Source organism: Brassica napus, chromosome C8 (genome assembly GCF_020379485.1).
Source record: "Brassica napus cultivar Da-Ae chromosome C8, Da-Ae, whole genome shotgun sequence".
NCBI classification, from domain to species: Eukaryota; Viridiplantae; Streptophyta; class Magnoliopsida; order Brassicales; family Brassicaceae; genus Brassica; species Brassica napus.
Window position 1 is genome coordinate 33012185 of NC_063451.1, and position 15662 is coordinate 33027846.

Here is a 15662-nt window from a genome sequence, read left to right on the forward strand (position 1 = left end):
ACCCTACAACTCAATATTCGGCACTAGAGCCTAATAGCTGAAAGATGAAACCCTAGAGATGCAAGACAAGAACACTACCACCGTCGTTTTCCATAGCTACACTGCAAAAAAAACTATAGAGAAAAACCACCTGGAGCAAAAGTGATTGGACTCTGTCATAGCATCTTTTCTCTTTTATTTGGGTTGTAACTGATTTTGATATACTTCTTGTGAGGGTAAATGCATTACAGTGATTTTTTATCTTTGTGAATAAACTTGTGTTGGTTAGTGAATCCATTGTGCATCGCTTTTTTTGTCAAATTGCCATGGTCGTCCAAGTAGGACCTGATTAGCTTCCATAAGCAACAAATCACACACAATTGGTGCAAACATACAACCACCACAAGCCACTACACCGAAAAGGGACCGACATGAGAGGAAGAACACTTCCATCGGCACATAAACAACACCGAAACCATCACCAAATCGTAGCTAAAAGAGCCAAACGCCCTACACAAAAGCAGATGAAGAAGAGCTAAAACTTACTCCACAGGAGAAAAAACGGCAAAGAAGAGAGAGAACTCTCAAAGGAAGAGTTTACACCGAGAAAACTCCAAAAATAAGCAGACTTACAGCCCCCAAGTAGATCCAACCAAAAGGCAACGTCTGAAAAGTCTCCAATGCAAGTCCACATGCTATCGTCCCACACTCACGACTTTAGGGTAACCACGACACAACCACATTGAGCTTCAAATGCCAGATTTATTGCAAAGATGCGACTAGCAAGGGAGAGGATATGAAATAAACCACCAAACCCCTTCGTCAAGGCAGAAGAAAAGCCATCAACCCTCACTGGAACCCTAACACGGCCATACAAAAATAATCTGCAGCCAAGAAACAGATTCTTAAAATTAGTCGGTAGAATCTCAATGCTCCTTCCATTGCCGAAGCGGCGGAGAGGGGGATATGTTTTTTTAATAGGAGCCAGCTAGGGTTTGATATATTTTAGAGAGAAGGTAGAAAGTTTTTTTCTCCCTACCACTCTCTCAATTTGTTCCTATTGTACATACGATGGTCACCAGTCATAGCCTATAAAGTATCTTGAACCATATAATTTTTATATATGTTGATAAAATAAAGTATAAGTTTTAATTTCTGATCAAGATTATGGTTCATTTGTAGCGTGTGAAAATGAACCATCCTGTCACGATTTTGTTTTGGCCAATTGGAATATCAAACCGAGAACAAGAGTTTAACAAATTTTTTAGTATCTATGTATTTTGCATTTACGGTTGGGGTTTGTAATACTGAAAGATGCTTAGAATATTTCTTAACGATTGTTAGCCAAGAATTACCCTAGTAATCCCCTCAAATATCGATACGTATAAATGATAATTTCCTTATTACATATATGATAATATATGTATCCCTTAGGAAAAATAAAAGCTGAGGTCCAAAAGTTGATTGAGCCATAGATGACAGAGGATAGAAGCTGCTTCCGTCCTGCGTAAGATAAAGCCTTTGCAGACCAGCAGTTAAAGTTTGCAGAAAATTTATCTAGAAGAGGTCTGTAGTCCGACATTCTCAGCTTCCTGCACACTAATGGGAGTCCTAGATAGCGTATTGGCATTGAACCCATGTTGAAACCAAGGCGAGAGATGTCTAAGGTTTCATCATTGTTCAAGCCAGCCGTATATAGCTCGGTTTTGGACTTGTTCATGCGTAGACCAGGCCAGAGGGCAAAGTGTTCCAATGTTTTAGCAATGCATTCCACAAAATTCACAGTACCATCAGAGAAAATCATAAGATCATCGGCAAAAGATAAGTGAGTAACCTCAAGTTCCCGAGTTTGCGGATGAAAGCCAATAGACCCGTCAGTGTATTTCTTTCTCAGAAGCTGTGAGAAAACCTCTAAGGCTAGGACAAAAAGATAAGGCGATAGGGGGTCGCCTTGTCTTAATCCTCTTGTACCTTTAAAGTATCCGCAAGATTCTCCATTAATAGCCACCGAGAACCGTGTTGTCGTTAGGCATTTCTTGATAAGGTTCCTGAATGAGGGTGGAAAGTCTAGCGCCTGTAGAGTGAACATAACGAAGTCCCAGTCCAGAGTATCAAAAGCCTTCTGAAGATCAATCTTAAGCATGCAGCGTTTCGATACTTTCTTCCAGTTGTAACCTGAGACAAGCTCTGTTGCCAGTAACACATTTTCAACCAGCAAACGGCCCGGAACAAAAGCAGGCTGCGTGGATGAGAAAAGAGTTGGGAGGAGTTCCTTGAGTCTGTTCGCTAGTAGCTTCGATGCTACCTTATAGACCGTGTTGCAGCAAGAGATCGGTCTGAACTCAGTAATCTTGTTAGCATTAGTCTTCTTTGGAACAAGAGTCAGAACTGTCGCATTCCATTGTTGAAGCAGCTCTCCAGTGCGCAAAAATTCTTGCACTGCATCTATCATATCACGACCAACTGCTGCCCAATTTCCAATGAAGAACTCTGCAGGATAGCCATCTGGCCCTGGAGACTTGTTCTTTGGCAGTGATAGAAAAACATTCTGAATATCAAGGTCAGTGAAAGGGGCTTAGAGAGCATCAATGGCAACAGGAGAGCACTTGGTTTGCAGAACCAGAGCAATATCAGCTGGAGTGGCAGTAGTAGGAGCATTGTCCCCTCCAAGGAGGCGCTGAAAATAGTCAATAGCGTGCTGTTTTATCCCATCCAAGGAGTCGATAATGTTCCCATTTCCATCTAGCAAAAGGTGAATATGATTTTGATTTTGCCGCGCTTTGATCACCCTATGAAAGAAAGTCGTATTTGCATCACCTACAACACTCCACTGAATTCTAGAGCGTTGTCTTAAGAATTTATCTTCAGCTCTCGCTAAGGTAAACCACTTTTGGTGGGCTATCCTTTCTAACTCAACAGCTTCAGGACTTGGCGAGGATAAGGATGTGCTCTGGCAGTTGGTTAGATTGGTGAAAGCATCCTCCACTCGCTTTTCAAGGTCTGAGAAATTCTCTTTGTTGAAAGCTCGAATGATGGGCTTCAAATCCTTTAGATTTTTTGAGACACAAAGCTGCTTTGAACCATGAAAAGGTAGAGCAATCCAAGCTGACTTGACGACCTCACTAAAATCAGGATGAGTGTTTAGGAGCGCGAAGAACCTGAAAGAACGCTTCTGAACAGGCTTGTGGTTGTCTAGGAAAGCGCAGCAGGGACTGTGATCTGAGATACCAGGTTCACCAAAGACCCCAATCGAATTCGGGAACTGCTCAGACCATTTCTCATTGCATAAAATTCGATCCAGCTTCTTAGATACAGAACCATTCGACCATGTGAAGTTGTGGCCGCTAAACTGAAGGTCAGCCAAAGAACATCGTTCAAGACATTCTCGGAAATCTCTCATACCTCTAGAGGATGAGAACTGATCAGCAGAGGAGTGTTCTGTAGGGTAGATTATCTCATTAAAATCCCCTAAGACAATCCAGGGAAGACCGCAAAGCTGAGATGAAGTGGAAACAGTTTCGAGTTCATCCCATAATAGTCTTCTTTCTTTTCTGCAGTTTGATCCATATACCATGGTAACTCCAATTTCTGTAGCCTGAAACGGGAGCTTTACAGTGAAGGTAATCATCTGAAGAGACTTAGTGATGACGTTTACCTGAACTGAGGGTTTCCAAACGAGCCAAATTTTCCCCAGGTCGGAGAATTCGTAGTTACTCTCAAGAGACCAACCCGGCAAAATGTTTTTAAAAGTAGAATCAACTTTCTGCCACTGTACATGCGTCTCGACAAGACACCCAAAAATAGGATTATATTTCCGAATCCATTTCCTAAAACCTCGCCGCTTTACAGAATCATTAATCCCTCTTACATTCCAACAAAAAAGATCCATTAAGAGGGTAAAAATTTAGAGGATTGAAAGGCCTCTAGCCCTAGCCTTCATTTTAAAACGCTTGTGGTATCTATTAGAGAAAAACTCCAAAAACCCATCGTTCTCATCATCTGGGTAGTCTTCATCTCCAGACACGGTTGTATCCGATGAAGAGCCAGTACTAGAGTGCTCTGGAAGGTGGCCATGAGTCGACAAGTCGATGGAGAGGCTCCCCGTACTGAGATCATGTATCGGATAGTTTCTACCTCAAATATCGATACATATAAATGATAATTTTCTTATTACATATAGATTTTAATACTATAAAATTAATACTCCTATGCATAAATATCCAATATAATTTTCTTGAAGTAGAAGAGAAGAGACAGTAAATTTTATATTTAAGATGCAAAAACATTGTCAAGGCAAGAATTTAAAATATTTTTTGGAGAGTTAAAAAAATTATAGTAAACGCAAATCATATTAGTTAATGGTAATTATAGACGACGTTAACTTATAAGATAATCATATTTAAACGATATGTATCACGAACGATACCATCATCTTTCCAACTAAATCATAATCAGGTAAAAACCCCATTTGGTTTAGTACTTTGAAAAATGAGATCTATTTTGCAAATTATTTTTAGATTTAATTATAAAATACAAAAACCTTTTGATTATATTACGTACAATTTAGTACAAGAAACATGTTTGCAAACTATCTACGATTTAGTAATTTGAATTAAGGGTGTTCAATTCGGTAAAAACCGGACCAACTAAAACCGAACAAAATCGAAATAGAAAAATTAGTTTATTTGGTAACACCGTATAAACCGAATAGATGTTATTTCTAGAAATTGTGGTATATAGATATGGTTTAGTGTATAAACCGATCAAACCATATAAACCGAATAAACTGATTAATTCAAATATAGTAGTATAGTTTTATGTAAATTTCATAATATAATTATATACATGTAGTTTATTTTATTTATATGATCTTGATATTTAAAACGTTAGTGTGAATAATTGGTTATTATTAAGTAAAAGTTTTCTTTGACATATATTTGTCTTAAATTTAGTATATTGTTAATATTTTTTTTTTCATCTTATAAATCTATAATAACTAATTTATTTAACAATCATAGTAGTATTTAATAAATTTGATTCTTAATCATACAAAATTAAATTGATAAAATATTATAAAAGATAAATATAGTTTAAGTTTTTTGGTATAAAATTGAATAAATAAAAACCGACAGTATATAAACCGAACCAAATAAAGATAAATATGATTTTAATATGGTATCTAATTTTTGTAAACCAAAATATTGAAAAACCAAACTGAGACGAGACCAAAATTTAATAAACAAAAAACCGGCAGTATATAAACTGAGCCAAACTAAAACATGTATGATTTTAATATGGTATCTAATTATTATAAACCAAAATATCAAAAAACTGAGCCGAGACTACACCAAAATCCAAATTGAACAGCACTGCTTTGAATATATGATTTTTATGCATGTCTCACCCCACGCAAAGCGTGGGTCTCATCCTAGTCATTTTAATAAAATTAGAATATTTTTTTAAATATAAACCATTCACGCTTATTGTACTTCCATTTTTATTTTCCACTTCTAAACCACTAGATCGTTTTAATTTTCATCATGCATTTTAGGTTCTAAATCAAAACCACACAATTTATATTGATCAAGAAGATCAGTCCTGTGACAACCCAAACATGATCTTGAATAAAATCAGTTGATATATACTACATGATAATCCGCGCGCATACGCGGATGAATTTTTATACTAATGTATGTTCATTAAATCGTTTTAACATTTTGCAACACTACAATATTTACCGATTGTAAAATGATGAATACAAATGTTAGTCTCTTAAATGTATCATCGTTGTTGAAAAGTTAACGTATTATATATCATTTTAGTTATTTTTAAGACTTCATATGCATAAAAGAAAATTAAGTTTTGCACATGACACAAATCACCAAAACAAGATAGGGAACATCGATTTTAAAATGAAGAAAGTGAATTAGATTTGCTGCTTTCGATTTCTTTACTATTGACTGTTCATAAATTATTTCATTTTCTACCTCTATAAAATTGTGATTTCGTTCTCGTTTCTGTTTAATTGAATTCTTTTATAAATTCGGTGAATTACATAAGTGTCTATTTAAGAAGATGGAAATCTGTAAAAATTAGTTTCACTCCCTATACATATCTAAGAATCTAAATTTTGAAGAAAATCACCAGAAAACTCTATTCAGAGGTTAGTGTTCAAATCTAATATATCAAGCTTTTATATAATATAAGTACAACTCGAAATATAAATGTATGTCTAGTATATATTCACCAACGTCTAAAAATCATCTAATTTTAGAAAAAAAACAAATTACTTATTTTATTAACCTACGCTTTTGAGGTTTAGTTACCTAAGAGTATATCGATAAAAAATATATAATACTTTACCATTCTAGTATATGTAAACTATGTATAAACTAAGAATTGTTTGATTTATTAAATGATAAACCAGAAAACTTATAATAAATAGTTCAAATCTCTAATTTTTACAATTATAATAGCTAGATAGGATATTATGAAGAAACAAATGTTAGGCGAATTATCAAATCTCTCATTCTTCGAACAAACTCAAAAAGAGGTGATTGAAATCTTGTCATGATATTTCATTAAAAGTTTTTATGAATAAAAATCAAGACTAAATTATTTAATCTGAATAAAATAATATATATAGTGCTTCCAATATCAAAAATCACTTCAAATTTGAAGAAGTGTATTTCTGGGATTGTATGATCAAATAACATATTAGAAACTACCTATTTAAAAAACAATTTGTATACATAAAAGTATATACATTATAGTAAGAACATAAATCAAAATCAATACCTTTTGTTAAATTACAATCATATTTTTAGTAAATAAATCAAAACAATCATTTTATTTACTTCATGTGGTATATAATTAAACTTTAGTCATATTGACATATATATATATATATATAGTATATTTTAATATAAATATTTATTATTGATACTTCCAACTCATACGATTTTATTAACATTTGTATATTTGATGTAATAAAAATTTAAACCATTAATCACAAAAAATTTTAATGTGAGATTTTTCAATACAAATTTCAAAATTAAAATAGTAAGATCATAATATTTTTTCGCTGCAAATTTTGAAATGAACATTTATATATATATATATATATATATATATATATATATATTTATATAGTATATAATTTAATTTAAATGATACATATAATATGTATATCTATTAATGAGACTTCATATTGATCATACGATATATGATTATTTGTATCTTGCTTGAATAAAAAAAATTTACACCATTTATCGCAAAAAAATTCAATGTGAGACTTTTACCATTCTTAGTAATTTATAGTCGTTTAAAAAAAATATAAAATATAATATATAAGAAAAATCTATTTTTATTATATGCTTAATATGATTGCTTAGTTTCTTTAATAATATAAAATTAAACAAGAAAAAGAAAGGATATAAAAATTGTCATCAAATATGTATTATTAATAATCATTAATTGTATTAGGTAATTTTGTAGCTTTTATTTAAGGAAAAAAATAATATTTTTGGTAAACTACTAATCAATTTGATTGTTAATTTAATAAAAAATATAATATATATTTATATGAACCAACTTATTTTTTTAAAGATTCTAAAAATCATTTTATATATGATACGTAGCTATGAAAACATGTTGTAATGCTCCAAAATTAATATATAGGTGATATATACACATTTTGAAGCAAATCTTGTCAGCAATCAATTTAGTTATTTATGTCACCGAACTTGTCCTGTGTATTTTGTGGGCCAATAGTCTTAGTACCTTGGGTGTCTCTTGGCCGATGTCACGGGTTTCTGAGCCCATTGTCTGTGTTTGATAAAAATGAGATTTCGAACAAGAGATACTCCATACGGTGCCGGCTCAACATGGAAGGTAAGGAGTGCACTCGCCCGGGGTCCACCCCAAAAGCCAATCAATTCAATAACAAAAGGGGCCCGTCTTTTTCTGTTTTTTTAGAATAGGTTCCTATAATCTTAGGGGTCCGTCTTTTTCTGTTTTTTTTAGAATAGGTTGCTATAATCTTAGTTTAATTAACTATCAGGTGTAAAAATTATTTTTGCCCAAGGGCCTAATACAATTCTAAGCCGGCCCTGACTCCATATGAACGTTATCAATTATCAACTCAAAACACACTTCAAGTGTTTCCAAAAAGGACCACTTTTGTTGATGATTGACCAAACTTTAGGTTATACACTTAGATAAATATGTGTTACAAAAAAACACAAATATAATCATACATAATATATATATATATATATATATATATATATATACAGCTGTCGCCTCAGTTTACGGTGGCGTAAAGATTGTCCGACTTCATTAAAAACAATCCGTCTGACAATCTCAATTCTCCAACCATATCCAAAGGCTTTGCATACATAGCATGACTCGATTCCATCAATTCAACACATGTCTCACATCTGGCTAATTTCCATTTAAACCCTTAAATTCTAGCAAGCATCGTGACAGTTATCGCCGTACCCAATGCCGCCGCAGCACATCCTCTTTTTTCCGGTACTGAACGGGAAAGAGCGGAGATCGTTCTCCATTAAATTCACTTTTAAATATTTATTGAGATGTCTATCCTGTTTAAAGCAAGTGGATTAGACAAAACCTTAAGGTTACACATAAATCTCAGTAATCTTTTAATCACTTCCAAACATTCATTAAGATGTCTCTTTGATCCATCAATTGTGTAACATCCAAATTTTGGATATATAGAGGTGTGTGCATAACGGATAAAAAAAATTAATTTGGTTATCTATATCGGTAAAGTGATTTTTTCAGTTATTTATTCAGAAAAACTGCAAATTTCAACACTAGCTAGTGAATTTGCAATACCGTGCAATACCGTGCGAATGAGGTCAAATCAAAAAGAAATATAATATGATGAGTTCATGGTTAGTAAACAAAACTTTTAGGCCTTCAAAATATTCATGCATTGGTCAGCACAAAATGAGACCCACGGGCTGAGAGTAGGTGTGGAGGGTCTATTAGTCGTGGAAGGCCTATTAGCTGTGTGAGGTCTATTAGTCGTGGGTAGTCAGTGGTGTTACAAGTGGTACCAGAGATGATTAGCTGTTTTGGTTTTGACATGAGAAGCGGTTAGAGACTTATCTTACTGCGCAACGAAGACGTTGGGTATGTGAGTGGGGTGATTGTAACTTCTCAATTTTTGGATATGGTGGTGAACATAGAGAAGTTTAAAATACTTGATTTGAATACATATGTCATCAAAGTGCATTTATTTCAGTTACTTGTCTAGAAAGAATTACAGAGTTAAGTAGGGTTGAACTAAATTTTTGGAAAGATTACTACATTATCAGAAAGTGGTTTTAGATAAAATGCGATTGAAAAGAACATAAAGATTATGTGAGGATTGTCGGGTTAATAAACAAAAATTTCAAAACTTTGAAAATTTAACGTATTGGCCACTACATTAAGGGAGACCCATGGACATGGTAAACGGCAATGTGAAAACTTTATTAACCGTGAGTGGTCTGGACATATGACAGTGTTACAAACTTGATGTAAAATGATAATAACATAATTTAGTTTATTAGATTGAAAATGCTTTATAAACTTAAGAAAATACTAATAAATCTAAGTTTTGCAGTGTAAAAGTTTGAGAATGTGTTCCTCTTTCTCGCTTGTGTTCAGTTTGTTGGTATACATGTCTTGTTTAACATCTTCATTAACTCTATTTCGTTTGCTAACGCTTGTATTTATTCTTTTCTTTTGTGAAATAAAAAATAGTTTCACTTCTTTGCCGGGAACACAAACAATATATATAATCCTTTCCAACAAAAATTGAATCCAAGTAGCGGAGTGTATTTATTCTTATTGATTCAGACTTTTTTCTTCAGTGAATTAAATTGCTAATTTCAAAAAAGTTTCTGTTTACCTTACTGTTAACTTTGAATTTATTCTCAGTGTTTATTTTCATTTTCCACTTCAAGTTGGTTTATGATTCGTGCTGTACATTTTTTGAATTTCACTTATCTAATATCGTTCACTTTTGTTTTAATGGATTTATTTTCTTGAACCTGGACTTTATAAATTCTGTACACATACATGTATATATATATATATATGTATATACTAAATTGTTTAGTACAATATTACATATATGTTTTTCTTAAGGATTTGAATATGACTTGCAAATAGTTTGAAACGACTAATCAAGATCATTCATCTATTTAGATAATTTTTGAAAACGTGGCGAAAGAAATGACATGTAGAATAAACCTAAAAATTTCTCTATTGATTTTCAAATTTTTATAACCGGATAGGGTGTGAAATAAACGTTAAAAAACCAAGCGAAGAAAACATGGTTATAACATGAAAACTTATGGTAAATCACTTAGATTTGAATCTTGGTAGGAACTAAGTTATATATCATTTGCTTAACTAGATGAAATGAACAAACGAGTTGTTGGTCTAGTAGTAGGCACTCCGCCACTCAGATTCAATTTTTATTGGAAACAATTTTTTATATTGTTTGGGTTTCTAGGAAATAGATGAAATGAAACATTGTTTACGCTTCATTTTTTTAAAAAAACTGAGGTTTGGATTACTTTATTCGGCGTCAGCCTCCTGAAGAATTATTTGGACCTCTGTCCAGACACCTACAGTTACAAAAAAATATATAACACTTGATATATTATATATGTTCTCTTTATTATAATTTTTCTTTTCATTTATTTTTTTAATTCTTTTTTTATGTAGAAATGAGAAATCCATCGCCTATAAAAGCATTCCTCAAGATCACGGGCTCTTCTCATCTTCTCTTGTAAACCCAATCATATAATTTCACTTCTTTAGAAAATGCATTCCTATTATTCTTTTTATACTTCGTCCACGTTGACAATCTTAAAGACATTGGCATGTCTTGTGCTTAGTGCGTCTCTGTCCGATGCTCAACTTACCCCTACCTTCTACGACACTTCATGTCCTAACGTCACTAATATCGTACGAGACACCATTGTCAACGAGCTAAGATTGGACCCTCGTATCGCCGCGAGCATCCTTCGTCTTCACTTCCACGACTGTTTTGTCAATGTAAGATCTTATTCTTCATCTTTCGATATATTGCCTTGCTGATATTGTATGTGTTCCATCACTTATATTTTAGTAAATCAGTGTAAAACCTAAAAGAACGATAACAAGTATAATATTTCAACGTAACACTCAAAATATTGACTTGAGTGTGAATACACTCTCTGTTTCAAATTAAATATCATTGTCGCTGTTTTTATGTTACAAAGTAATATACTGGATTTTCAGTGTAAATTCAGTTTATGTACAAATTAGTATTCATTTTTATATTAAAAAAATGCTACCGTAAGTTCAAGTCACTCGGCTTACATGTATGTTCTAAACAAGACAATCAATACAAAATTTTCACATGATTAGGAATTATATACTCTCTCCGTTTCATATTAAGTGTCGTTGTAGAAAAAAATCTCCGTTACAAAATAAGTGTAGTTTTCGACTTTCAATGCAAAATTTATTAATTTTATTCAACAATTTATTTTTCTATTGGTTGAAATATGGTTAAATGTATAGGTAATTGTGTTTTTATATAAAAAATATATAAAATTAATTATTTCTTTAATCTGTGTACAAACTCAAAATGAAATTTAATATGAAACATATATATGGAGTATTTGTTTTTCATTAATTAAATTATTAAGCTGGCAAAAGAAAATGAATGTACGTATCTTGTTGGACGATGATGATTGGTTACTGGTTCGTTTCAGCAATGATTCCAAAACATATACTTCTTCTAATCGCATTTTAATTGTTGTTTTAAACTTGATCACACAGATTAAGAAAATATTTAATTTTATATATTTACTAGATAAAACATTATTACTAATATATCTATCTATATTTTAACTAATAAAAATTAATAAATTTTCTATTAAAATTATAAAATAATTAAAAACCAACGACGACATTGAAACTGAAAAAGTTATAGTAAGATTTCATATTCGGATATCACCACACATGGGTTATTCGTGTTACAGTATCATTAGTTATTTAAGAAGAGCATAGTGCTGTACGAAACATGGTACGAATCCAAGATCAATGGATTATTTTTATTAAGGGGTCGAGAAATATATTAAAAAAATTCCATAAACCTTATCCCTAACCAAATCCATTAAATTCTAAGCTCTAAACCATAATCAATAAACCCTGAATCCAAATTTTAATATATATTGTATAATTAATGTTTTGTATTTAAAAAAATAATAATTTTAAAAGAATTCAAATATATATATAATTAACTATGTAGTTCTTAATAATGATAAATTTATCTTTTAATAAATGTTATTTTAAAATCTTTTTCTCTTATTTGAAATTTATCATAAAAATAGTGCTATTTAAAAGTATATATATATATATATATTAATATTAATTTCCATATGTATATCGTCAACCTGTAAAAGCATCCCTTATATATTAATTGAGAAATATTACACTATTGTTTTGTAGTCATGTGTCATCAGGAGAATTAAATTCAGAATTCTTAAAGAAATAGGTTGGTCCATCTTAACTTATATTATACTTTTTATTAAACTAATTATTAAATTGATAAATAGTGTACAAAAGAATATTCTTGCACTTTCTTTAAATAAAAACTACGGAATTGCCTAATATGATTAACGTATATATGACAATTAATGATTATGAATAATAAATATTTGATAATAATTTTTTTATCTTAGCTCTTTTTTCTTTACTTTTATATTATTAAAAGATATTAAACAACCACATTAACCATATAATAAAAACTAATCTCTTTTTATATGTTATATTTTGAATTTTTATAATGACTATAAATAATTAAAAACGTTAAACGTCTCACACTAAATTTTTGTGATTATTGATTTAACTTTTTTTGGTAATAACAAAATACAAATGATCATAAATTGTATGAATATGAAGTCTCACTCATTATACATTCATATTATATATTAATATAATATATATTAATAGAAAAATAGTATTGAAATATATTAATATAGTTTAAAATTAAACTATTTAAAATAGAAAAATACTTAAATATGATAATTTCTAAATTTGTATTGAAAAAGTATTGAAACCTTAATATTTTAATTTTTAAATTTGCATTAAAAAAATCGCACTTTAGAAATTTTGTGTTTATCATATGAGTATGAATTCTCAATAATAAATATTTATATTAAAATATACTATATATCTATGTCCATGTCATTGAAATTTAGTTATATACCATATAAAATAAATAAATAAAATGATTGTTTTGATTTATTTACCAAAAAAATATTGTAAATAAACAAGATGTATTGTGTTGATTTATGTTCTTACTCTAATTTAATTATATACATAATACGTAAATGAATACAAATAAATAATAATAGATAAAAATTAGTTTATATATAACATTCATCCCGCGCAATTGCGCGGATCTTAAGCTAGTTAGTTCATATAATAGTAACATTTTGAATTATCTAATCGATATTTTGTAATACATGGACTAATACTAGTAACATTATATGGATGTTAAAACATGGTTTAAAAAAGTTTATATGTATGTTATAAACTATAGATGGACTAAAAATTGTCGAATAATTTTGGAAATATGAAAGGGTTGTGACGCATCGATCTTGTTAGACAACTCGACATCATTCCGAACAGAGAAAGATGCAGGTGGAGAAACTAAATCGGCGAGGGGATTTCCTGTGATTGATACAATGAAAGCCGCAGTGGAGAGCGCTTGCCCGAGTACCGTCTCATGCGCAGATATGCTCACCATCGCTGCTCAACAATCTGTCACGTTGGTAATGTTCCATTGATCCGTTTTCTATGATTCATTACAAATATTGTTTTCAATCTTAATATTATAATACATATCAAAGTCGACACTTTACGTTATCAACACGACTACACGAGAACTTAACTTACCTAAGTTTAAATAAATAAATATGGTTGAGAAAGTCACATGCATGATCTATATAATTACTCATTATTGATTAGTACTCCCTCTGGATTTAAATGTACGATGTTTAAGGTTTTACACACATATTAAGAAACAATAAATATACTATTTTAATTGTTACTTTTTGGTTATATCAATAAAGTTTCACCACTCATAATTTTACTTTTTAATTTATGTTTAAATTTTAAAAATAAATACATTAATTATATCTCAAAATATCATACATTTGTATACAAAATAAAAAGATAGAACATCATACATTCGTATCCGGAGGGAGTATAAACTTTTCAATGTGTTCATAACTAATCGAGAAATATTCAATACGCGTGCTCCCATGAAGAAAATTTTAAATGTTTAGAATAAGATCAGTGAGCACAAGAATATACTTGGTTGGATAAGACTACTTTTTAATATAACTGATTACAGTAAAAAAACACATTTTCAAGAACTGGAGTTTAAAAACTTCACTTTAACTATAATTAAGGATTTAATTACATGTTTGTCTTTTTTATATTTACACATCGAAACTTTCAAATAATAAAAACAATCTCTTTAACATCAGCCAAAAAATTATCTAAAAATAATTATTCTCAATATATAGGCAGGAGGTCCGTCTTGGAGGGTTCCTTTGGGGAGAAGAGACAGTTTACAAGCATTTTTCGATCTAGCTAATGTAAGTCTTCCACCTCCATTCCTCACACTTCCACAACTCAAAGCCATGTTTATAAATGTTGGCCTCGACCGTCCTTCTGATCTCGTTTCTCTCTCCGGTAATTGACTAAAACTTATTCAATACCTTTTGTTATAGTTGTAATTAGCGAGTTTATTATTGATCATGTGGTCATTCTTTTGTTAGGGGGTCACACATTTGGTAAAAATCAATGCCTGTTCATTATGGATAGACTATACAATTTCAACAAAACCGGTTTACCTGATCCTACCTTCAACACTACTTACCTCCAAACCGTTCGTGGACTATGTCCCCTTAATGGTAACCCAAGGGCCTTGGTAGATTTGGATCTGCGTACCCCAACAGTTTTTGACAACAAATACTATGTGAATCTCAAAGAACAGAAAGGTCTTATCCAGACCGACCAAGAGTTGTTCTCTAGCTCCAACGCCACTGACACAATTCCCTTGGTGAGAGCATATGCTGATGACACACAAACATTCTTCAATGCGTTTGTGGAGGCGATGAATAGGATGGGAAACATTAAACCTCTTACGGGCACTCAAGGAGAGATCAGGTTGAATTGTAGGGTGGTGAATTCCAATTCTAGACTCCATGATGTGGTTGAAATCGTTGATTTCGTTAGTACATGAAAATAATGACTCAGTATGTGGCTGCCAAATATGTGTTACAATAAATAAAGCGGTCTCAAGATGTTACTTGGAACATTGTACTATAGATCAGAGTGTTGTCTCGAGCTGTATCCGAAGATCTCTTAAGTGATTTTTTCGAATTTGATTATTTCTTGATATTTATTTTCAACAAAAACAATATGCTATTTGAAAAATATGACATGACATATTTTCTTTAACTTTTTTTTTTACTTTGGCAAGATTTTTGAAATATAGTAATGACTAACAACTTTTATATTACATTACTATTAAGAGTATATTATAACATAATTAGGACATGTATAAATTTTCTTATAAAAATTATATTTTTTTG

The 15662-nt window shown here is 31.2% G+C and overlaps 1 protein-coding gene across 1 annotated transcript; it reads left to right on the forward strand.

The window, feature by feature from the left end:
* Positions 1-10771: 10771 nt before the first annotated feature.
* LOC106444912 (peroxidase 34-like) lies at positions 10772-15458 on the forward strand. The gene is made up of 4 exons (XM_013886347.3): positions 10772-11061; positions 13638-13829; positions 14589-14757; positions 14844-15458. The coding sequence occupies exons 1-4, from the start codon at positions 10828-10830 to the stop codon at positions 15308-15310; spliced, it is 1062 nt and encodes a 353-aa protein (XP_013741801.2). The 5' UTR covers positions 10772-10827; the 3' UTR covers positions 15311-15458.
* The last annotated feature ends 204 nt before the right edge of the window (positions 15459-15662 follow it).